The 25,301-nt window shown below is 43.2% G+C and overlaps 1 protein-coding gene across 2 annotated transcripts in view; it reads right to left on the reverse strand.

The window, feature by feature from the left end:
• LOC124078531 (mitochondrial peptide methionine sulfoxide reductase) overlaps nt 1-24,284 on the reverse strand; it is a 230,007-nt gene extending 205,723 nt beyond the window's left edge. Inside the window, exon 1 of one of the 2 annotated variants that reach the window (XM_046423354.2) lies at nt 23,956-24,284. In XM_046423354.2, coding sequence (XP_046279310.2) covers nt 23,956-24,085 — 130 coding nt within the window. In that variant the 5' untranslated portion in view covers nt 24,086-24,284. The remainder of the gene's footprint in view (nt 1-23,955) is intronic. The other variant, XM_058572346.1, reaches the window with a different exon arrangement.
• Between the last annotated feature and the right edge of the window lie 1,017 nt (nt 24,285-25,301).

Consider the following 25,301-nt stretch of genomic DNA (forward strand, 5'->3'; position numbering starts at 1 on the left):
TGTGAATTATCCATATCACCTGAGGATACAGAAAATTTAAGCCCCTACCCCAGGGTCCACTATTTAGTGAGTGTAGGAAGATGTAATGAATGCAGGTGGCCTTGCACATCCACCACCTACTGAGCGGTGCCTCCTGGATGACTAGCAAGCATTTCAAACTCAGCTTGGCCAAACCAGAACTCTAGATTTTTCTCAAAAAATGGTCTTAGAGCTAGCAGTGTAGCTCAGTGGTAGAACACAACTTAGCATGAGCAAGGCCCTGGGTTTGACCTCCAGAACTCCCCCTGCTCCAACAAATTCCTCATGCCTCTCTCTGTCTCCTGTTCAATGGTGGCACCAAACATCTACCTACTCAACCCAAAAATCTAAGAGTCATCCTTGATTTCTCCCTCATCCTCCACTGGAAAGATAAACAGATAAAAACAGACAACACCAAGTACTGCAGAGGAGACAGAGACACTGGAACTCACATGTTGCTGGCTGGAACACAAAATAGTAAATGGTTTGGCAATTATTTAAAAAAATCAAACTTACACTTTTCATTGGAACCAACCATTTCTACCCCTATAAGTATTCAAGAGAAATGAAACATGTTCACAAAATACCTGCATATGAACAATCACAGAAGAATTATTCATAATAGCCCCAACTGAAACAATCCAAATGTTCACAGATGCACTCTATCTCTTGTCATTGAGCAAGAAAAAGGGTCAAACTTCCAGGCATAGTAGTGCACGCCTGGGATCCCACATCTCAGGAGGCTGAGGCAGGAGGACTGCAAGTTCCAGGCAAGCCTCAGAAACTTAGTGAGACCCTGCCTCAAAATAAAAAATAAAAAGGGCTGGGGATGTAGCTCAGTGGTAGAGCACCCCTGAGTTCAATCCCAGAACAACAACAACAATAAAGTATAATAAGTAAAGAGAAGCAAACACTAACAAACCCAACAACATGGATCACCACATTCTGCCAGGTGAAAGAATTCAGTAGAAAAGACTACAGGTTGTATGATGGCTTTCTATGAAATTCCTCCAAAAAGAGAAAATTATGGAGATAAAGCTGGGGGTTGGCAAGCAGACTGGCTGCAAAGGGCAGGAGAGAACTCTGAGGTGTGGAAGTCTTCTAAGGCTGGAGGGTACGGACAGCGTCACATCTGCGAGACCTGTTAAAAGTCACGTGCAGAGCAGGTTGGTTTTCTAGTATAGACATGAAACCTCAATACAAACAACAAAAATTGAGATCAACTGTTTTCTGACATTGACCGTCTCCAAGGCACTATACCAGGCCCTGTGGGGGACACGCGCTAGGAGCCTCCAGCCCTTTTCTCCCAGCTGCAGACGGAAACAGACCTGAAGACATGCTAGAAACTGTACACCAAGAAATGATACCAAGCACACGGAGCTGGCAAAGAGCCAGAGAAAGTCTGGAGAACAGAGAGAGGCCTAGAGCAAGGTCCAGGGGAGGCCTCATAGACGGCCATAGCTTCAAATGCAGCCTTAAGAATGAATGAAAATCAGAAAGCAGAATGGGAGACAAGGGGCATTGCTGGGGAAAAAACAAACCTAAAGGGAGCTGGAATGTTCGGCAATCAGCGAGGGGTCTGGCTAAAACAGGGGCCCACAGGGAGCGAGGAAAGCTCCCCAGGCCAGCTGGGACCAAGGGCAGCTGCTCTCTCACAAAGTATCCTCAGACCTGAGACCTGTGGGTACGGTGTTCATGATGTTCGCCATATTTGAAACTAGAACACAATTTATTTATTACCTTCCTAATAGTCTTTAAATGCATTTCTTTTTACCTAGAATAATTTTAAAGGAAATTTTATATTATATATAGAGTATCATTTGCCAGAAATAAAAAATACTTTTTAACCAAAAAAAAAAGATTTTATTAAATTCAAAAAGCCTAGAGCTCTCTCTAAACTCAAGTTCTACCCATTAAAAAGAGACATCAGCAAGTGTTAGAGAGAAGTTGAAAACATTCTTGCACAAGGTAGACACATTCACCCTGATATAATCAGAACAGCTGAAAGCTGGTTGGAAAAGGAATGGTTCTCTCACTGTGGTTTAGTGTCATTTAACGTCAAACCCTGAACCATCTAATATCCTGTATTATGAATCCCACAATTTGTAAAATGCTTGTCTACAGCAAATCCTAAAAAGTGGGTCAGTAAACATAACAATATTTATTTAGCACTTATGATGTGCCACACCTTATTCTAAACACTTCTCTTATTTCATTTAATCTTATTAATGATAATAATATCTATCTCACCATTTTCAGGCTAGGAAACTAAGACACTAAGGGAATTTAACCAACTTGCCCAAGATCACACAACCTGCTAAAGGTCATAGAGATAATAGATGGCAGGACTGGGACAGACCCAAGAAGTCTGTCTCCGGTCTGCACACCCAGTCATGACAATGGAGCCAACTCTCATATGTCATGATGTTTTAGGAAGATTTGTCTGGCTGTGATTTGTTTGATGAACTAAAGGACAGAGAGGCTGGAAGACTATTGCCAAGATCCAGGTATCAGATCCCAGCTGGGGCGGTGGGGGTGGGGAGGGGGTCGGTGCTGCCATTTGCTGTGAGCAGCAGAGGGCAGCAGAGGGCTGTGGGGCAAGAACTGGGCCCCTGCTGAGGCTTCTGACCAGCACCTTCCATAGAGAAGGAGAAGCTTAAAGAGCAAAGCCAAGGCCAAGGCAATACCTGCAGAACCCACTCTGGGGAAGAGAAGAGCTGGAACACCACCATCCTTGGGAGGCCAGAAGTCAGAACAAGTCCCAGGGAGCCCAGGAGCAGCACTCCCAATTCACAGATGGCCTTCCAAGATCCTCTGATCCTCCCACCTGGCCCAAGTTCTTGCACTTTTTACTTCCAAAACACAATATTAATACAAAGACCTCTATGTTATTTACAAAAGGATTTCAGATCTTTCAAGAGGACAAAATTTAACTATTCCTTGACCTAAATCCCCTCTTTTAAATTCCAAATACTCACTTAGGACTGGTATCTAATTCTCAGAGAATGTATTTTAAAATTAAAATTAAGCAATACATTTAAATGTTATTTCCAAGCTTCTGACAGGCCTGAGACATCCTGAATACAGACACCATTAATGCACAGACATCAAAATTGTTTTATTACCTTGAATCTTCCAAAATCATTGTTTGGGAGTTTAAAAAAAAAAAAAAAAAAAAAGGATAGCAGATGAAACTGTCAGAATAAGGAAAAAAAAAAAAAAAAAAAACTCCTCAGGGGGAAAAAAAAATGTCCTCTACATGGTTAAAAAGAAAACACTCTAAAAACTAAGAACAGAAATAACTGATCCAGAGCTCCCAATTTGATACTTAACTCAGGCTTTGTTAAATAAGCAAAAAATCAGACATTGTCAGTTTGTGATTCACTCTTAGAGAAATGTGATTTCTTATTTCCCAGGAGAAAAACTTTCAGAGCATCAATAGATTTCTCTGGATATCAAATATTTCTCTATTATTGTGAGTAAAGTATATTTGGATCAAAATCAGATGGATTAAATTTCCCTTAAAATACCCAAGAGATTTTTAAAATACAAGGAAATGTGTCACATATCCAAAAACAATGTTTTATCTTAATGCCTCCTTGGAAATATCTCTCCATTTGAACGTTGGCCAAAAAATAAAACTAGCCTGAGTTTTAGATTTTACTAAATTCAAAGTAACTTGTTATGACCATGTTGTCATATGCTAAGATGAAATTCATAATCTTTTTGTCCTTTAAAAATCCTTAAAATATGGCCTTGCATTTTTTATTCTAATATGGAAAAAATGTATCTGAATGAGTGAAAAGCTGCATAGGAGTGACACTTGTATTTATATATACCAAAAAAATAAAGAATATAGATATGATTAAGTGCTTCCAGATTCTTGATAAATACCCCTCAAGTCAGTGCCACAAATTCAAGGCTTAATTATTCTCATCTGTGGTGTTCATGTCTTTCTAAATAGGCCAGGCATGGTAGTGCACACCTTTAATCCCAGCTACTCAGGGGGATCACAAGTTAGAGGACAGACTAGGCAACTTAGCAAGACCCTGTCTCAAAATAAAATATAAAAAGGACTTGGGATGGGGCTCAGTGGTAAAAGCACTCCTGGGTTCAATCCCCAGTATGAAAAAAAAAATCTACAAACTTCTTAAGAGTAGAGATTATTCGCTTTTCAATCATCCAGCAGGGCCATTCTGAGCACATCCATTTATTTAATAAAATACTTATTGAATTCTACTATGTCCAAGGCATATTATAGGTGCTCCAGGGATAAGATAACGAAGCAGACACAGTATTCCCCTTCAAAGATATCATTGTCTAGTGAGGCAGGAATTGGAATACAGTGTATGGGTGTGGCAAGACTAAGGGGGCTCACAGCATGGGGGAGTGAAGAACACAGAGGGCCACCAAGCCCAGTCACCCCTCACTCCCTCTCCCTCTCCCTCTTCTACTTAGTATGGCATCCAATTCAAGCTCCAACTTACAAAACTGAAACTCGGCCACTTTCTTATTTAGGAAAGTAACTTAGCAGGGTTTAGAAACAGAAGGTGAGATCCTGGCAGCAAGGATGCCAGCTACATTCCACTCCAAAAAAAGTACGTGATCTATTTCCCTAGGAAGGTGACGAAACGAGGGATGAGAGGATGGGAGGCCTGTGGCCTGCCCGCTGGGAAGAGCAGGGAGAAGTCTTGCACAAAGGGCTGGCCCAAAGGCCGGGGGAGAGGAAACGTTCAAGCAGGTATCACCTCACCTCTTGGTGACTCCCAGCACAGCACCTCCTCCTTCAGTCCTAGCTCCATCTCTGGTAAGCCCGGGACACTCCCAGGTGTATTATAGGTGGGCCTGCTAATGGGATAATTCACTGTGAAGGAGAGAGAGGACCTAGTGATGCAGGAACTGAGAGGCAGAGTCCTTGAGAACATAAGTGTCACCCATGCACACATGCTCTGGAATGCAGAGAGATTCGGAGGATAACTGTGGACTCCTATCATGTGGAACTGGGTTATGTACCAAGGCATATGGCAAGAGGACTAGAAAAGACAGCTGTGGAATGCCAGATTCAGACCACCACAGGGAACAAGCAACTTCAAGGGAGAAGCTGCACATGGGATCATCCAGACGGGCCTCATGTCCCCCTAATCAGTCAATCCTGTGATATTATTATAGGGCCGCCCTCAGCCTGGATCTTGAGTTGTATTGGCAGCTAGCTCTGCCCTAACCTGGTACTACCTCTGCTTCATCCTGTATTGTGACACCCTGCCCAGAGTTCCCTAGCCCAGACTCCACAGCCTCTGTGCTCCAGTGGCTGGGTCCCTGTCTGCACTGACAGTTCATCCTTACTATACCTCACCACATAGCCAGCATGGGAGGGATGGCCACATGAACTGGGGGGACTAGTCTTTGGTAGGGAGAGCTGTGAACAATCTCACCCGAGGAGACAGAGCTACAGGCTGGCACAGAACCAAGAGTCCACAGAGAACAAAGTCCGCAGGCGGTCTGCATGGAAAGCACTCTTACTCATGGCAGAAGCCACAGCAGGTTCTGCTTCTAAGCCATCTGTGTGCTTGGCTTCAAGTGTGCTTTCAAACATTCAGATAGAGGGAAGGGGGTCGTTCTCTTCAAGAAAGTTCAGGAAAACCAGATTCTTTTTAAAAATCTGTAAGGAGTCATCCCACCACACCAAAGTGATAGTAGGGAAGGAGGGTGCTAGCTCCGAGGCAAGGGCTTGGGCTCTGGTTGCCTAAGTGGCTCCTCCAGATGGAGAGAGGCCATCAGGAAAGAGGGACTGTCCCGGCATCACCAAGTGCATGCCATTGTCTCTTTCTCTTTTTTTTTTCTTTTTTTTGGGGGAGGGGTAATGGGTATTGAACCCAGGGGTGCTTTACCACTGAGTCACACCTCAGCCCTTTTTATTCTTTATTTTATGATGCTCAGGGTCTCACTAATGCGGCAGTGTTCAGAGGGGGGCTTTTGGAAGTGACTGGACCATGAGGGCTCTGATCTCATCAATGGATCAGTCCACTGACTGAGTTACTGAGAGATGGTGGAAACTGCGGAGGTGGACTTAGTTGCAGGAACAGGTCACTGGGGGTGTGCCATGGAAGGGCAGAGCTCGTCCTCTTCCTCTTCCTCTCCCTTTCCCTCTCCCTCTCTCCTTCCCAACCAGGAGGAGGTAAGCAGCTTTGCTCTGCCACAACCTTCCACCACGATGGGCCTGACCACAGCCAGGAACAGTAGAGCCCAGTGACTATGGATTGAAACCTCTGATACCCTAAGCCAAAATAAATATTTCCTCCTCTACGTTGATTTTCTCAGCTATTTCTCCACAGTGACAAAAATCTGTCTAATAAACAGCCTTCTCAAAGTGGCTCTGGTGGCACTGGTAGCTGGAGATCACAAACTTAAAACTGGAGATTCTCATGTTTTTTCCATAAAGACAAACCAGAGTTAAGGATAAGGAAGACACCTAGATTTCTCTGACTACTAATGAAAAAAAATCCAACTTGCCCTTGGCTTAAACAAAAAGGGAGAAAATGAGTGTTAGAGAAGTTATATTTCATTTCTAAGGATCCAAGGAAAAGGTGACATGGTAGGAAGGGCAGGAACACATCAGATGGAGCAGAATGAGGGCCTGAAGACTGCAGACCAGCTACCATTTCCATCAGCTCCTGCACAGAACCTCAGCCTTCCCCAGGGAAACACGCCCCTGGAGTGCAGAAGCAGGTGCTGTCAGGCCCAGCATCTCACAGACCCAGCCCATCTCTAGAGGAGGCACAGGACTCTGGGAGGAGAGTCCAGCCCAGGGGGAAGGGGGTTGGGCCACTCCTAGATAGGGGGCTGGGCAGAAGAGGCTCAGGGAGCCCACAGAGCCCAGCTCCATCACACAGGGGCCAGGTCTGCCTGTGAGCAGGTGCCACAGAAACGCTCATCACTCAGATGTCAGCTTCCATTCACATCTCCATGTGGTTATTAGCCCAATATCAAACCAAATGAGAGGAGGAGAAAGAGAAGGGAGGAGGGAGAAGGGAGGAAGGAAGGGAGAGAAGAGAACAGGAAGTTTCAAAACTGCAAGTCATGTTCTTTATCCTCACCTCTCGCCCTCCAAGAAGCCTGTCACAGGGTACTTCCAGAAACAGTAACTAAATTTCTCCAGTTTGGCTTTACATCAATTCTAAATCAAAAATGTGTTTTGCATTTAATTTCCTATGCTACTGTTCTTGATGGAAATTAGTTGGATTTATATCCCAAAACTTTCAAAGAATAATGCCTAAAAATGAAAAAATTAACAACATAGGGTGAATAGAATAATCTGTCTAGAACATATAAATTCTGAAGCAACCATATAAAGATAATTAGGAAGCATTAGCATACAGTTGAGGATGGATGAATGGGATAAATGGACACTAGTTACTCCCTAAAAGGACAATGAGGTTTTCATACTCAGATTCCAGAGTGCTGTTGGCATCCAAAAGGAAAAGACTGTTTAAAACATACACACACACACACACACACACACACTAGTAAAAGAGGAGTTGTCAGAAATCGTAGAGAGAGAGGAAAGGAAGAAAGAGAGGAGGAAAATAACCATGAATTAGCATACAAAAGGGGGCACTAGTTAAGAAGTAAGATAAGAATCCACATATAAAATGACAAATAGCAATGCAAATTTAAATGAATTTATTCCTTCAATATCCTGCTATATCTTCCCCTCAGAATGTGCACATCTTCAAGTCTCTTCAGTCTTTAAAAACAATACCTCTTTGAATCTGTTGCCCTACTTCCTTTCCTTTCCTTTCCAGCCAAGCTTGTTGGAAGAGAAGGAGCGACCCGGCTGGTCTCCCCTGCTGACATTTGACCTGTGGTCACCTGATCACCAGCTCTGCCTCCCCTCTGCTTACCCACCACCTCAGCAGGCCTCCTGCTTGCCCAGTGCAAAAGTTGCAGCCGACCCGTCCCTTCCTTTCTTCCCACAGTCTCCCTCTCTTGGCTTCCCAAGTGATCCTTTTTCTTGGCTAACTACTTTTTCTATATATCCTGTGCTCTGCATCCTCTGCTCTTAGACGTTGGGATTCCATAGCCTCCAGCCCAGGCCCCTTCTCTCTTCTCCTGATGCCATCAGCTTGATGGGAGCTGGGTAGAGACACCTCAGTCAGGAGCATGGGCCAGGGGAAAGGGAGCCCGGGCAGAGGCCCTCCAGGCCAGCCCTGCAGCCCTCAGTGTCGAAGGGCAAGGCTGACAACCCACAGGGACCCACTTCCCCTGTAGAACTCTCCTCCACAAGGCACTCGATGGTCCCCCCCAAAGCCTTCACTCCAGAGAGGGGCAATCAGAAAAGACACCACCTCTGGGAAGTGGGGAAACGGAAAGCTGAGGAGGTACATGCCCATTTTAGCCATCCAAAGTCATTTTGAGGGACCCTTTTTTCTTCAAAAGATGAAAGAAGTGTGGGCTTGAGTGACACCTGACTGCCCTTTCTCACAGGCAGATCCAGTGAGGGGTCTGAAAGGTCAAGGTCAGTGTCAGCTGTGGCCTGGCCACCTCCCTACCCCACACCGCAGCTCCTTCAGTGAATACAAGGATGTGACACAGCCATTAGCTGCGTTTCCAGAAGAAGGAGCAACACCATAGCAGTAGGCTGTCTTCAAAAGGTTCCTGGACACAACACACTATTTAAAAAAAAAAAAAAAAAAAAAACCATCGTGTGCACCTGCCAGGAGCTGGGCACCATGCTAGGCTCTTCCCCATCATGGCTTCTGTCCCCAGGAATATCCACATGGGGCAGGTGCCACCGTCCTGTGTTTTACAAAAGATAAAAATGGGGCAAATTCACCCAAGGTAATGCAGCTAGTGAGCACACAAACTAGAGCTGAGACTCCCCAGCTTATGGTTTAAATACGAGATGTCCCCAAAAGCTTACATGTGAGACAATGCAAGAAAGTTTAGACGTGAAATGATTGGGTTATGAGAGCCTTAATCTAGTCAGTGCATTAATCCCCTGATAGGGCTTAACTAGGTGGTAACAATAGGCAGGTAGGATGTGGCTGGAGTAGATGGGTCATTGGGGGATGCATTTGGGGTTTATATTTTGTCCTTGTTGAGTACAGCACTCAACTGTACTTCCTGGGGTGATGTTCTGAGCCACTTTCCTTCACCACATAGCTTCCTCCATGATGTTCTGCCTTACCTCAAGCCCTGAGGAATGGAGCCAGCTATCTATGAACTAAGACCTCGGAAACTGTGAGCCCCAAAATAAACTTTTTCTCAATTGTTCTCATCAAGTCTTTTGGTCACAGCAGTGAAAAGGCTAACTAAAACACCATCCAAACATGAAGCACATGAACTTCCACCAAACCAAATGGTCCCACACTTCTGAATGCACCTATTTATACAGAGGTGGCAAACATCAACTAATGGTCATGAAAGGTCCTGTAGAGAGAGATAATAAACAAGCACTCATTTCCCAGCATCTCACACTGCAGCACAAATGAGTTTCTATATCTTGGTATTATTAAGTCAAGAGAGGAAAGTGGTACCCTCGGGAGAAAAATATGAATGAGACCTGAAGGAACACAACAAACTCAATAAATCCAGATTCCAATATTGCTATGTGGTCTCGGCAGCAGTTATGCTGTGCTGATAACCTTACAAAAGTTCTTCGTAAAACTTGTTAAATCATAAAATCATCTCTTGATTTGAGAACATAAAACAATGTCTTTTTTATGTTAACACAACCTTGGGGAAACTGTAGATCGCTTTAAGATACTTTCTTCTGTCACACTGAGAGCCATTTCCTTCATTCACCACTATTTTTACATATTTGTATAAAGATGTCACTTCCATAAATATTAAACACAAATCATGATGTGGAGGGTAGAGCTCAGACCTCCTCTAATACTTTTTGGAAAGTCAGCCATTGGGCATACACAGCAATCATAATCAAATTCCTAAAGATGGATAGTTTGTACTGGAAGCTAAGTTAAAAACACTGCATCCATTTATTGAAATTCATTAATGAATCCAGGCCCCTCTGCCATAGTGCAGGAACTGCAGACCCAGAGGGCTGGAGTGCAGGTGGTGAGCACCTGCCTGCAGCTGCATGGAGCCCACCATGCCAGTGTGGGCCTGAGGCACAGGGAGCCATGGCCAACGCAGCCAAAGTGCACCAACTTATTCCCCCCACAGCAGCCCTGCCTGAGCCAGTGCAGGCGCCTGCTCTGCCCAGTGCCACAGCCCTGAACCCCCTCTCCCAAACATCCATGATCCACCTCAACCTCCCACTTCCCCATGAGCAGCAGGAAAATGGAAATAGGACAGACCTGAGTAGAATAGCAGGGCTCACCAACAGCATTGGTACTTTTCCAAAACCTGAGCAGCATATATTTTAGCCAGTATCTTAGTACTTTTCCTAGCCCTGATTCGCATAAATTTAGACCAACAGCATTAACTCAGGTGCTATATAAACCCTTGGAAGAGAACACTCAAGTGGCAACCCCTGTCAGTGCCCTCTCGCCCTATGAGAGCTCCATTGTTTTCTTGATACAGTAATAAATCCTACTCTTTTGCACTCACCCTTCCTTGTCTGTGGATTTCAATCCTCCAATTCAGGAGACAAGACCCCAGAAAGAAGAAAGTGGCAGTGAGCTTCTGGGGTCTGCTGCAATACTGAAGGGCATAGCCGGAGGTCATTAGGAGCTACAACACACCACTAAATGGTAGTGGAGAAAGTGGGGTTTTGCCAGCTGTGATCCTCAGAGCTGACTAGCAGGCATCCCCTGCCTTGATTAGCAGGTAATGCTACAACAGCCTGTTTCAGCTGCAGAGGCCTGCAGGTTACACAGACCCCTCCCACCATAGAAGCAGAGAAACTTTGCTTTCATTAACATTAATATCTATTGACCTGTACTGTACTGAAAGGATTTTATTGAACAGACAACTTCTGAACATAATGTTACATAGAATTGGCTGGGGTTGTAGCTCAGTGATAGAGTGCTTGCCCAGCATGTGTGAGGTACTAGGTTCAATCCTCGGCACCACATATAAATAAATAAAATAAAGGTATTTTTTAAAAAAAAGAATATAAGCTCAATCACTCTTTCATTCATTTAACTAGTAGCTACTGTGTAACATAAACATATATAGGCAAATATATAAATATAAATATATAGCCACACAAATAAGTAAGCCCTCACCAAACTTACAGTGCTATTACAGAGAAAACACATGCATTCAATGAAGTTAAATCACTAGCTTGAAGTTCAACAATAAGACAACAATATAAGATATCTTCAAGCAATCTGATTGCTTGTCAAATGAGGAGTAAAGAAAAGAATTTCAAGAGGTCCCAAAGAGAGGAGGGTCAAGCATGTTGGAGAGTAAGAGAAGGCGTCACCACAGGAGGCAGCAGTGAGGGGCAAAGGAAGCATGGAGAAGAGAAGGAAAAAAGAGTATTGTCAAGAAAGCCATGTATGGAGAGAAGAGATGAAGTCAAATGTACACTCAGAGACTCAGGACACGCCATCTCCAATTAATGACCAGTAAGCACAAAGCCACAGTGGCTTAACTTCTGGTGACCAGAGGAGCACGTCTGTTTATTTCCTAACTTACAGACTCAAGTCATAAAGTTATCAAGATCCTAGTTTTTGGGAAAAGCAAGAAATTTGTCAAAGCTAAACTGTATAAAATTTGTAGGAAAGAGTATATAGTAAATACCAACTACGATACAAAGAATCGGTGCTTACAGAAATGCAATAGTCCACCAGATCCTGTAGAAATCACCAAAGTCCTGTACCTTTTTATTGTGTAAACATTCTGAAACACACCATAGTGCAGACTACAGTGAGAGCTGGGGTGGGGCAGGGAGGAGGTCAAGTTTGAAGACAGTGCAATGCAGGTGACTTGTTTAGGGCGACACTTGAGGTACAGAGTTGATAGTAGTTTCCAGTTTATCATGTCAGAACTACCTGAAATACTACTGATGCTGAGAACACAGGCAGGTTAGAACAGGAAGGCCTGTGGAAGGCAGCCAGAGGCCCACCCACTCATCCTTCCTGCTTTCTTCTGAGGCTAACACCAGCCAATGACTCCAATCCTAGGTCTCAGCCAGTTGAAAATGCATGTACAGAGTAATTGGACACCAGGAGACAGGAAGTATCTGACAGAAAAGGAAAAAAAGAAAAAAAGGCAAACCAAAAGAAAGAGTTCGTGAAACTACAGTGGGATTCAGAAAACCTTTTCTGTAAAAGTCCAGATAAAAGTGTCTTAGGCTCTGAGGGTCATATTGTCTCAATCACAGCTGAATTCTGTTGTTACACTGCAAAAGCAAAATAAGCATGCCTGTGTTCCAATAAAGCTTTATTTGTAAAAACAGGCACTAGAAGACCCATTCAACACAATACTCTTGGGAAGTCAGGGGGTGATCTTTTCTGGCCCCTGTAGTGGGCAGTCTCCTGAAACCCACAATTAATGTGCCATTGACAAAATAAGCCTCATGTCAGCCTCAGCCTCAGCCTCAACTTGACACAAAAGCCAACTCAGAACAGATCACAGCCTTAAATGTAAAATTAACACTAGAAGACTTTAAGGGGGAAAATGTACCAGGGAAGATCTTCAGGATCACAGTAAGGCAGAGTTCTAAGACTTGACACAAAAAAGCATGACACATAAAAGGAAAACCTGGTAAAACGGAACTTATCAAAGCTAAAAACTTTTACTCTGCAAAAGGCCTTATTACAAAGCTAAAAAGACAAGCTACAGTCTAGGAGAAAATATATGCAAACCCACGTCTGACAAAGAACTAGTATATATAAACAACTCAAACTAACAGTAAAAATAATAATGATAGTAATAATCCAATTAGAAATGTCTAACATTTTACCAAAGACTTTCACCAAAGAGGATATACAAATGACATGGATATTTTTTCCACTCCTAATCTTCACCAGAAAATAATTATTCACTTTTCTCCCACATATTGAAGCAAATCCACACAGCTTCCTAGTAGAAGGATCATCCTGAAGGACAATCTTTATGTCCTAACTTATTATTTTAAGTTATTGCAACGGGCATTCACCACAGGCAATCGGGAGTTCTGGGTTCCCAGGCACCTGCCCAGGATGGGGCGGCCTGGGCCTGTGCACGGCATCACAGTGGGCACAGGGGCTTGGGCAGTGCTGCGTGGAGCCAGAGCACACATCTTGGTGTGGAAAAATGTGATGGTGAGCAGGAAACTCCAGGGCTGCCAGAGGTTCCTGCAGAGGCTTGCTGTGTGGGGAGCAGCTCCTGGTGAACGGGAAGAGAGCTGCAGGCTTCCAGCAAAGCGGGGTTTTCTGGGGGGTCCTATCTGATGGCTCCCTACTGGTTCTGCCACTCTGAGGCAGTTTCCTTTTCATCTAAGAACTACAGTAATTTTGAGATTTTTCTCCAGCTGGAATGCTATGAATTCCCTCAAAGTTTTTCATTTTCAAGACTCTTCCCTTTGGGGTACAATCTGTCAAAATACCATTTTTTTCAGTAAGTCAAAGAAGGGTTTGTGGCCTCAGTTGATCAAAGCTTTTTAACTTCTCACATTGTATTTGACCTACGCAAACTATAAATTACCTAACAGTATACTACAAATATTTTTTTTAAGTCAAAGGTAAAACATGAAAAATTATAAAGGAAATTCAACATTAATATTATTTCTTTACCGTGGCAACATTTTTTTCAAAAGAGTTAATTTCATGTACATGCTCTGGGAAGACATTCAATGTTCTTAACTTTTTTCTTCATGATTTAAATGTAATGGTAATATATTCATTGAACGTATTGTCACTCTGCGTATCCTCCAGTTTTGCTATTGCCAGTCTTCACTCTATTATGATGTAAATTTAATAAACTTATTCAACAAGGTAGTGGATCTGAAATAGACCCTGATGAGAAACACCACAGATACACTCACACAAGCGACACAAAAGTCCTACAGGAAAGTAAGAAGCCATGTCTTTCTCATGTTGGACAATAACTTTATGCCAACTTTCATAACAGGCCCATTAGATGGAGAGGATCCAGACAACACAGAGGTCTCTGGTCAAGGAAAATCAAGCACTAGGCATCATGAGTTGACCATCAAACATCTCAGCAAAAGGAGAAGAGCTTTTGGATAGGCTATCACGAGGGAATTAGCTGTTGGAATCCAAGAGTCTGGTCATGCCAGCAGGGTATTGTAACCAGGCTAGGAGCTCAGGAAACACAAGCGGGAAGAGCTATCACTCAGCGCCAAATATAGGAAAGAAAATCTACCTTTTCTCCCTAAAGAGAAGTAGTGCCACTGACAGAAATGTGGACGTTAAAACAGGTAGCCAGTGGTTTCGGGGAAATGACACGATGGCTTTCGGAACTGTGCTTACAGCAGGACTTACCCACCCTGTTAGAATTCAGAAACAGAAAAGTGGAACTTTCGCAAGATGAGATATAGATTTCAGAAGCCAGGCACAGAAGAGATGGCTAGAACCAGGACAGCAGCCAGCCAGTCAAGAGAAGGAGGGAAGAGAGAACAGGAAGGGAGGGGCAGTGTGCGCAGATGCCAAAGATAAGGCCCAGGTCCCATACTTCCAACTGCTCTCCCTCTTTCAGCTCAAAATGTGACAAGCAGATGAACAGGAGCCAAAACGACTAAATTGCTGTATGAAGACAACCTGAGCTCACTAGAAACTGACATGGCTGACGCTCTGGGCCCCTTCACAAAGCTCAGTCCTGTGCAACCCACCTGGGCTGGTTCTCTGAGCTACATACAGGAAGGAGACGAAAGTGGCAGGTAAACCAACCGTCACTGTGTCACACGGGCAAGTGGCACTCCTTTTCACATACTTTTGTACTTGGCTACAGAAATTCTACCTAGCTGGTAAGGTTTTCTGAACGTGATGGGAAAAACCAACAAGAGGGAGACCAGCAGACAATGACAAGCCCAGGCCCCCAAACCCAGCATCTTCAACACGCTGTTCTCCCTTAGTCCCCCAATGTTTTCGTATCTCACTCATGCGGCGTGTCTGTTATACACAGTACCACTCGGAAGGGCCCTGCCTCTCAGGTGCTATGCTGCTGTTGCTCAGCAAGTACTTGATGTCTGCCTACTGACAATTTCTCCCCTTGGATAACTTACGTCTAGTACCACACCATCATCCAACAGTGGATACTGTGACTTTCTCAAACTGGGAATTTACAATAGGAGAAAGACAAACAGGTAGCATGTAGAAGATCCACAACTCTCATTCAGCACTCACTGAAACCCAGAAACCAACCCTGGCAGAATTCAGAGTCTCAGACATCAACAGAGGTTCAAGGGTTTTGGTGGGCTCATAACAGCAGGACCAGCCAAGGGCTGGTTTGTGGGAAGGGGCCAGACCAAGCTCAGCAAACAGACATTACCCTGTCTGTCCCTCCTGAGGCCTGTCATCCCACTTATTCTCTAGTCCAGGGCTCAGCTGTTGTCCCCTCACCCAGCAGCCTCCCCTTGCTTCCCAGCCACCAGCTCCCCTCCCTCCTACCCACATTCCCTTCCCACTCCAAACAGGGGCTCACAAGGGTTCCCAAACCTGAGGATGGCAAGCCAAGGCCTCACCTGGGTGGTGCTGAACTCTGTGCCCTTTCCCCACCCCTGCTGCAGATGCCTAGCAAGTGTCTGCTCAGGAATTCAATCCCTTCATCCTGGCCAGAAGCCACATTTACCACTGGTCACAGAGGGACAAAAGAACAGTCTGAAGAAATCAGTATGAATCCATCACTACTACTGGAACAATGTGGAGTAAATGCCCATGTCAGCTAGGTTGGCTTCTCTGTGTCACAGTGGTGACAGAAGACCACAGAAAGACCACATGTTTAGACTTTGTTTTTAGGTCTTAACCATCCTCTTCATGATACCCCTAAACCACTGCTAGGTACCTGGTTTGGGCAGCGTCTTTTATGAAGTGCCATAGACCAGAGAACGAAGTAAGTAACAAACACAGGGCTCCCAAGGAGCCAAAGGCAGCTTCTCCCTCAGGGAGCCACCATCATGTAGGAAATAAAACACAGACTTGATAATTTGGCAGCAAAGCATCTAAGCAGCAATGCAAGAGCTGACAGAAGGAGTCATAGTCGCAAATAAATGTTTGTCCAGTGAAGAAGGAGGAGATTGCTGAGGCTTGAAAAAAAGGGCTGGGTTTACACAAGTAGAATTAGGCTACACCAATTTTGAGGAATAAGAAATGGATGTATGGAAACATACAGGCTTTGCCCAAGCAGGCATTTAACAGACATTTAATGAAGGAATTAATAGAAAGATCAGAGCATGCAGTCCTCATGGGTGCAGCAGTGAGCACTGATCATGTCAGGAAGAAGGTGGGCTCCACAGGGGCACCGTGGGACACAAGGCTGGGAGGGAGGGAAGGAGGGATCAGACAGTGGGGTTCCACACCTTCCAGGGACTTTGGGGGAGCAGAAAGTCCTGCAACAGACAGTAAAACAATCTAAGAGCTTTGCACAGGAAGCAAAGAGGAGAAATAGCAGTTCTGTGTCCTACAATTTAGAAATTAATCACACATTGGGAAAAATGTTTCTAAAAGAAAAACTGTTTCCTATCATTTTCTTCTAAAAATCTGTGTATATCACTCACCACAAAAGAAATACACATAATGCCTGACACATAATAGTGGAAGGAATTTGTCCCCAAAGATCTTTTCTTTGTATAAATGCTGCTACCACAATTGACGCTTCAATAAAAATGAATATTTATGAAATGTAAAACGGCTTGGATTAACTTATTCCAATTTCACCTCTAAATTTAGATTTTTAAATCATGCCAAAATGTAGATTTTGATTACAAAAGCATATTGGAGGAAAAAAGATGTACTTGACAAGGAAAAGAGAGAAAATTTTTTTAAAAAAAATTAAAATCAGTATGACAAAAGATGATAGAAAGGTGGTCAATTAAACTACAACAGCAGAGAGCTCATCCTCAACGTGGAATCATTTAATTCAATAATGCAGTCACATTAGGAGAATCACAAGTTATAAAGAAGCATGAAGTAAAAGTCTATGTATCCCATCCATCTCAGTTCATCACACGGCCTCCCCCAGCTATTAGTCCTCAGCTCTCCTTTCAGAGTCTCTTTATACATACATGCATGTTACTATTTTCCTCCTGGTTTACACAAAAGTTAGCATCCTCTCCATACTGTTCTGACCTTGCTTTCTCCCTTCACTGTATCTTGGCAATCTCTCCACACCATTCATATAGACGTCCCACATTCTTTTTACAGCTGCATATTTCATTGTGAGGATGAACCATCATTTATTTAACTAGCCCTATTGAAGGGCACTTGGGTTGTTTCCAATCTTCGGCTATTGCAAACAAAGCTGCAGTGAATAACCTGGTACAGTCGTCACTTGGCAAGTGGATCTGCACAGCAATTCCCAGAAATTGAATTCCTGAGTCAAAAGGTAGACGCATTTAAATTTTCGATAGATACTGCCAAATTGCTTTGCATGAGAGTGGAGCCGACCTACGTTTCGTCAAGAATCTATCCATGGAGTATATCTTCAAAGCGCTGGGGGCTTGCCAATCTGAAAGTGGTATTAGCATTGTGAGCGCAGTTGAGCATCTTTTTATGTTTAAGAGCCAATTGTGCTTCCTTTTCTGGAAACTATCTGCTCAAAATCTTTGCCTATTTTCTAATGGATGTTGGTGTTTTCTTACTACTTTCTAGAAGCTCTGTACATACTAGGGAGATTGGTCCTCCGCCAATGAAATGCATCCCGGGCTGTCTTCTGATTTGGCTGAAGGTGATTTGTGCCACACAGAAGACTCTTCGGTGGAAGTGATCTAACTTATCAGCCTTTTACATCTTTTGATTTTCAAGTCAGTAACAACACCTTTCCTCACACCAAGATTTTAAAGGAATTCTCTTTCTCTCATACTTAAATTTACATTTAACTAACTAGAAAAAGAGTAATTACGTCCAAACACCTCTATAGCCACGCTACCTAGGTACATATTCCAGCCCCTCTACTTATTAGCTATGTGATCTTGGATAAGACACCTAACTCTCTGCGTCTCAATTTCTATAATCATAAATGGAGATAATAACAGTTATGACTTCATCAGGTTATTGAGAAGAGTGACTGTGTTAGTAAATTTAACTACAGTACTTGGCATATAGTACAAGCTGTAAGTGTGAGCTGTTATAAGCATCTTATATCTGTTTGGAATTTTAACTTGGTTTCAGTACAGAGCCAGCACTTCTTTCCCCATATTGCTACCTATTTTCCCCATCACCATTTACTGCATAGTCCATCTTTTTCCCCACTGAGTTATCACTTTTTTCATAAGCTATAATCCCATATGTATTTAAGAACTTCTGATTTTTTTCCCTGTCTCTTTTGAACACCTCTAATTATCCTATCTTGACTGACACACTGGCTAGGACCTACAATACAATATTAAATTGATAAGTAACAGGTAGACATGAGCAGTGGGAACATGAAGATTGAGGAGTTAATTCTATAGGCTGAGCCTACATGTTAACTCTCAACACATTTTTAAAGAAACAACTTAACACAGAGTCGTTCTGGCCCTGCTCTGACTTAGGATAATACCCTCTAACAAGCAGCATATTGTTCACAGGGCTGAGGCGTGTTTGCCCAGAGGCTGTTAAGCTCTCAAGCCTCTGGTCAGATTATCCTGACCAGAGACTTGAGAGCTTAACAGCCTCAAGGTCTGGGAAAACAAGTTCCTAGCAAAATTAGCCAGCACAGGCCAAGATAAATAAAAGTCACCTTTAGGTCCTCAACATGTCATTTTAATCTTATTGTAACTATAAATCTCATACCCCCATGGGATTCACTTTGATACTTATGGGCAGAAACATGGCCAGTAGGAATCTGATAGAATCCAACTGTCAATCAAGAGCCAGGAGTGGTGCTTGGGTAGGAGTCTCCAAAACTGCCCCTTAATCCCAATAAAAGCTGGGAACACAAAGAAAGGAATTGTCTCTCTCCTCTCTGAGACCACCTACTGTCTCCCTTGAAGGCACTTCTTTCCTGTTCAAACTCCCATCTTACTTGAAATGTTCTCTTGCAAGAACACAAAAATCTAGAAAACAACATGACCCATGGTAACAAAATAATAACCACTCAATGTAGGCATATTTCTGTTACAATCTAATTTAGCTAGCCTGGGAAAATTAAACATTTAAAATTTTAGAGGTTTAAATCTTACCTCTTGCAAAGTATAAATATACTACTACATCATGTTTAGTAAACAGGTAGTCATTTCCTTAAATATTAAAAAAAAAGAAGGATTTTTTTTTTCAAAAAGCCAGGATTAAAGCTAAGATGACCAACTAAAAGTGTCTGATCACAGTGCACACCTGGTACCAGGCTAGGCTCACATCCTTGTCTTGCTTCAACTTTAGCAAGACTGTTTCATAATTAAACCTGAAATTGGCCTTTGTGTTAACATAGATATAATTTTACATATTAAAGAAGTAGCCATCTACTCCCACCCTGTTGAGTGTTACTATCAGGACAGTTGTTAAATTTGGTCAAATAATTTCTCAGCATCTAGAGAGATAGCTATGCCATTATTTTCTTAAACAACGAATTACAGTAACTGGTTCTCCACTATTAACAAAAGGTCTTTGCATTCTATGGCTAATCTCCATGGCTGGGTTCTGTTTACCCCTATCTATTTAGCATTTTGTATCAATCCTCACACATGAAACTAGTCTGTAGTTTCCTTTTTTGTGTGATCTTTCTCAGATTTGGTCTCAATGTTAGACTTGCTTCTTGAAAAGAATCTGGATCTTTCTTTTTAAATAATACTGGAATCATTTGATCTTTAAATATTTGGTAGACATTCTCTGGGAAACTGGACATCATGCTTTGGTAAGAGGTAACTTTGACAACTTTATTTCTTCTATGAAAATTTAACTGTTTAGATTTTCTATTTTTTCTGGGGTCAGTTTTGGTCACTTATCAATTATATCAATTCTGGGCTGGGGCTGTAGCTCAGGAGTAGAGCACATGCCTGGCACATTTGAGGCCTTGGATTTGGTCCAAGATAAAAGAAAAAAATCCATCCAAGTTTTCAAATTTATTTTCAAAGGCTTGAGAAAACAGTCTCCTATGATTCTTTCAATTTTATTTCTGTGTCCTCCTTCTCAGTTCTCCCTTTGTGTATTTACGCCTTCTTTCTTTTTTTTTCTTTATTAGACCAACTCATCATTTACACTATTATTGTTGCAGTTTACTTAGTTTCCAAAGAGCTACCTTTGGAACTAACTATATTCTATTTTTTTTATTTTCCCCCATATTTTTTCTTGGTGCATTATAATTATGCATTATTACATATATGTTCATGCACACAATACAATGATATAATTTGGCCAATATCACTCCCCAGTATTTCCCCTTTCCCCCCTCCCCTGGTCTCTTTCCTCTACTCAACTGATCTCCCTTCAATTTTTATGAGAACAGTGCCCTTTTCTTTTCCTTTTTCCCCTCTAGCTTCACATATGAGAGAAAACACAACCCCTGACTTTCTAAGTTTGGCTTACTTAATATAATGTTCTCAAGTTTCATCCATTTTCCTGCAAATAACATAATTTCATTTTCCTTTATGGCTGAAACCTCTATGGTGTGTGTGTGTGTGTGTGTGTGTGTATTACATTACATTTTTTATCATTTATCCATTGAGGAATACCTAGGCTAGTTCTACAGTTGGCCTATTGTGAATTGTGTGCTATAAACATGGGCAATTATACATCACTCCAGTATGCTCACTTTAATTCTTTAGGATAAATACCAACGAGTGGTATAGCTGGATCATATGGTTGTTCCAGCTCTAGTTTTTTTGTCTACCACTTTTTTATTTACCCTAAAGTTCTTAGAAGAAGAAACCTTCAGCAGGTGTTCTGCATCTGTTATCTCCCCGCTCCAAAAAAACAGCATCACAACAAAAAACAATAAACTCTACCAAGGAACATAAGGACTGGTTAAGATAAAGCTAAACTGAATTTAATATAATTTGGGCAATATCATTCCCCAGTCTTTCTTTCCCCTTTCCCTCCTCTCCTCCCTCCCCGGGTCTCTTTTTTTTTTTTTTTTTCTTTTCTTTTTTTTTCTCTAATGGTCTCCCTTCAATTTCTATGAGCTCCCCTTCCCCTTTCTTTTCCTTTTTCCTCTCTAGCTTCCACATACAAGAGAAAACACACCTGTAATCCCAGCAGCTCACAAGGCTAAGGCAGGAGGATCACGAGTTCAAAGCCAGACTCAGCAAAAGCAAGGTGCTAAGCAACTCAGAGAGACCCTGTCTCTAAATAAAATACAAAAATAGGGCTGGGGATGAGGCTTGGTGGTCAAGTGCCTCTGAGTTCAATCCCCAGTACCCCCTAAAAGAGAGGGAGAGAAACACAATCGTTGATCTTGAACTAGTTTTCGGGTATTATCCAAAAATCTAAGATTTTTTGGATTGTTTCTTTGGTATCTGGAGGACATAGCAAAAATGTTGTAATATATAAAAAGAAAAATTACAACAAGCTGAAGAAGTTCAGCATTTAAAAAGCATTGCTTTATTATGAAGAATACAAATAATAATAAATGCTGGTGAGGATGTGGGGCAGGGGATGTACACTCATACATTGTTGATGGGAATGCAAATTAGTAAAACCACTCTAGAAAGCAGTATGGAGATTCCTCAAAAAACTAGGAATGGAACCACCATATGACCCAGCTATGCCTCTCTTTGGTATTCAACCAAAAGAACTAAAATCAGTACACTACAGTGATACAGACATCAATGTTTATAGCAGAACAATTCACAATAGCCAAGTTATGGAACCAGCCCCAGGTACCCATCAACAGATAAATGCATAAAGAAATACACTATACACACAATGGAGTTTTACTCAGCCATGAAAAAGAATGAAATTATGGCGTTTGCTGGTAAATGGATGGAACTGGAGAATATGATATTAAGTGAAATAAACCAACCTCAAAAATCAAAGGTTCAATGTTTTTCTTGTGACGAAGCTAAAGCACAATAAGGGGAGTAAGGGAGGCTGGAAATTCAGATATTGTAAATACACAAGGAAGATCAGTGGAGTAGAAGAGACAGGGAGGGAGTAAAGACTGGAAAGGGGAGAAAATGTGGAATGAATTTAATAAAATCAAGCTATGTGCATTATAAATATATCACAATGAATTTAATCTTTGTGTACAAAGCACCAGTCAAAAATAAATAAACAAACTAGTGAAAGGAACATCAGTAGAATATATGAAGGAGAATAGGGGGAGCAGGAGGACAGAGGAAAGGGGGGTGAGGCAACCAAGGGCTGAAATGGAGTAAATTAAATTCCATGCATGTATGATTTTGTCAAAATAAACCTAACTACAATGTTCTTTTAAAAAAAAATAGCATTGTCTTTAAATGTCCACTTACAAATACTGGCTTGTCACAATTTTAAAGATAAATGTACAAAGTTTAGATAAGCTGGTCGTAAAGCCCATATTTTTAAAAAAATAATCTGGGGGCTGGGGATGTGGCTCAAGTGGTAACAAGCTCGCCTGGCATGTGCTGGGCGCTGGGATCACTCCTCAGCACCATATAAAAAATAAAAATAAAGATGTTGTGTTCACCGAAAACTGAAAAATAAATATTAAAAAATTCTCTCTCTCCTCTCTCTCTAAAATAATAATAATAATCTGGATTTTTTTCAATTTAATCTCGGATTTAAATTAAAAATTAACCTCTAAGGCTGACGATGACTGAATAAAATGATGAAGGTGGAATACAGACAACAGCAAACGTTAATTAGGTGAAGGAGAAAAAGGTCACACCATTTCCAAACTTCTTCAGACCCCAAAAATCTCTACTGCGGCTAATCTCACAGTAAGTATTCCACGTTAAGACAACCCTTGGCAATGGTAAGCACGGCACCGAGGTACTGCGGGGTGAACATCCCTCATGAGAAATGCGTGGGACCACGGGTATTAGATTGTGATTTTTTTTTTTCCTATTTTGGAATACTGATATACACATGAGGTATTGTGGACATTTGAAGGAAGTCTAAAACGAAATTCATTTATGTTTTATACACATCTTACACACACAGCCTTAGGATAATTTGACTGCGTTTTAACTGTGACCCATCGCCCAAAGTGTGACTTGGAATTTTCCGCTTGTAGAACCGTGTGTTGCTCAAGAAAGTGTGGATTCCTGTTTTCGAATAAGGGATGCTCACCCAGTTCCGCTCTGCTATGGGCCTGGTACTGGTGGACCCACACAGTCCTGGACAGAAATTGAGAGTAAGCTTTGAAAAATCAGGGAGCATCCACACACGTAACCATTTTCCTAGTATTTCCTCTTTACTGTAAAGTTTGGGAAGCTCTGCTCTAAAATGACACCTCCGCGTGACTCATCAAGGGGGACAGCCAGGCCGTCCTGGAGGATAACGGGGGCCGGGGACAATTCTCGCAGCCAGAACACTGGACTAAAGGCCATTTTCAAAACCCAAGTCTGCATCGCCAGATCTCGTTCCGGCGCTTCCAGGGACGACTCGTACCGCACCTCGGGGGCGGATGGCCGCAGCGACGGGACGGGCAGGAGGGAAAACCTGCGCCTTTCAGGCCCAGAGCGTGGCTGCAGGTACCGCACCCCGGTAGAGTTAACCAGTCATTCTAGGGTCTTTCAAAGGGCTCTGATTTGTTTTAACGCGCGGGAAGCTAGACAACCTGAGGAGCTCCGGGTACAGCCCAGCAGCCTACCCACCCCTGCTCCGACCGCGGCGCCCCGCGCGCCTGCGCGGCTCCGACCTCCGCACGCCCAAGCCGGACGTGACTTCCTTCCGGGCGGCGGTGGACGCCCGCGCCGGTTCCGCGCATGCGCAGCGGCGCATCCGCTCCTCGGCAAGCGATCCTTACCTGCTACCGGCATGGCCTCTCCGCGGCCGGGCAAGGCCTCCTGGGGCCCGACGAGCTTCGAGGCGGACATCCTTGGGACAGGAAGGAGGCTGTGGAGGAGCTGGCAGGCCCTCCTGGTGGCCCGGAGCATGGACGGGCGCCGGCCGGGGGCGTCCGGGTGGGACGGCACTGCCGAGAGCTAGGAGCCGCGCGGCGGGCGGGCGCTGCTGCGATGCGGCGGCCGGCAGAGTGGAGGTTGCCTAAGCCGGGCCCCCGGCGGTCAGCGAGGGCGTGTTCTTCCCGCGGGGGTGCCCGGCCCAGCGCGGCCGCCCGCGAGTCGCGGCTCTAGCTCAGGGGCAAAGTTCTCAGGAGAACGACGCGTGTCCTACTAGCCGCACAAGTACGTGAAGCGGCAGGGACCAAAAGATGGTGGTGTGTAGCCCGGTGGTCTGGCTGGTGTCGAGGTTGCTTCGCGCTTGGCCACCCCCCTAGCAGTTGCTCACTGTGCTCAGTAAGGTGTGAGGCCCAGCCCGCCGACAGCTAGGAAATGGAGGTTTCCTTTGGAGCCATTGTAAAGACAAGTCCTCAAATAGATTTCTGCTGATCCAAAGAGAAAACCCATCACTCCTCTCAAAAAGCACAGTATAGGGATGATGTATTCAACAAAATAGTGACCCTTTATGTATAAATTTACTCCTAAACCCACTTTGCAGGCCATTACATAGAGGAACCAGGCATAGACAACACCGTGAACAAGTTTAGGTGAAGGTGAATGATGCCGTTGGATCATTCTTGTTTCTGAAGTCACGGGAGGTAACATTTGTTTCTGTGACAAAATTTCAACCTAAATGTGAGAAGTGACTTGGGAGTTCCGTATGTGAAATACCGGTTTTACATATTGTGCCAAGATGGGTGTATGGTCTCATATGAAGGAAGGAACTTAAGATTAGCACCCACAGAAATGAGAAGCTTTGACCCATCCTCCCCCAGTGTTTGGTTACCGCTTTGTCTTTATGGGAGGCCGTAATATAAGGAGGACAGAAGGATTAACCTATGCACAGAATGTTGCCAGACACACAGCCTCAGATTAAAACATTTATTTTGTAATGTATATTTCCCCTGGGCCAAACAGTGCCTGTTCTTACTTTTGATTTGTTTTTGTCTTGAGAGTAAACCAAGCAGGTTCTAAAATCCTTTCCTGGAAACACCAAGATGTCCCTTCTAAGCTTAGGAAGTCCTGGTCACTGTTTAGGCATTTGAAAATAAAAAGATCTGTCAAAGGAAATAATTCTAAATTACTGCCTTTTGATACATGTTGGTTTGATTTTTGTTTCATGGTTGACTAACATACTAGAAATACTCTGCAA

This window comes from Marmota monax, unplaced genomic scaffold, assembly GCF_021218885.2.
Source record: "Marmota monax isolate L192 unplaced genomic scaffold, Marmota_monax_Labrador192_F-V1.1 WCK01_AAM20220418_F8-fsc00347, whole genome shotgun sequence".
Taxonomy (NCBI): domain Eukaryota; kingdom Metazoa; phylum Chordata; class Mammalia; order Rodentia; family Sciuridae; genus Marmota; species Marmota monax.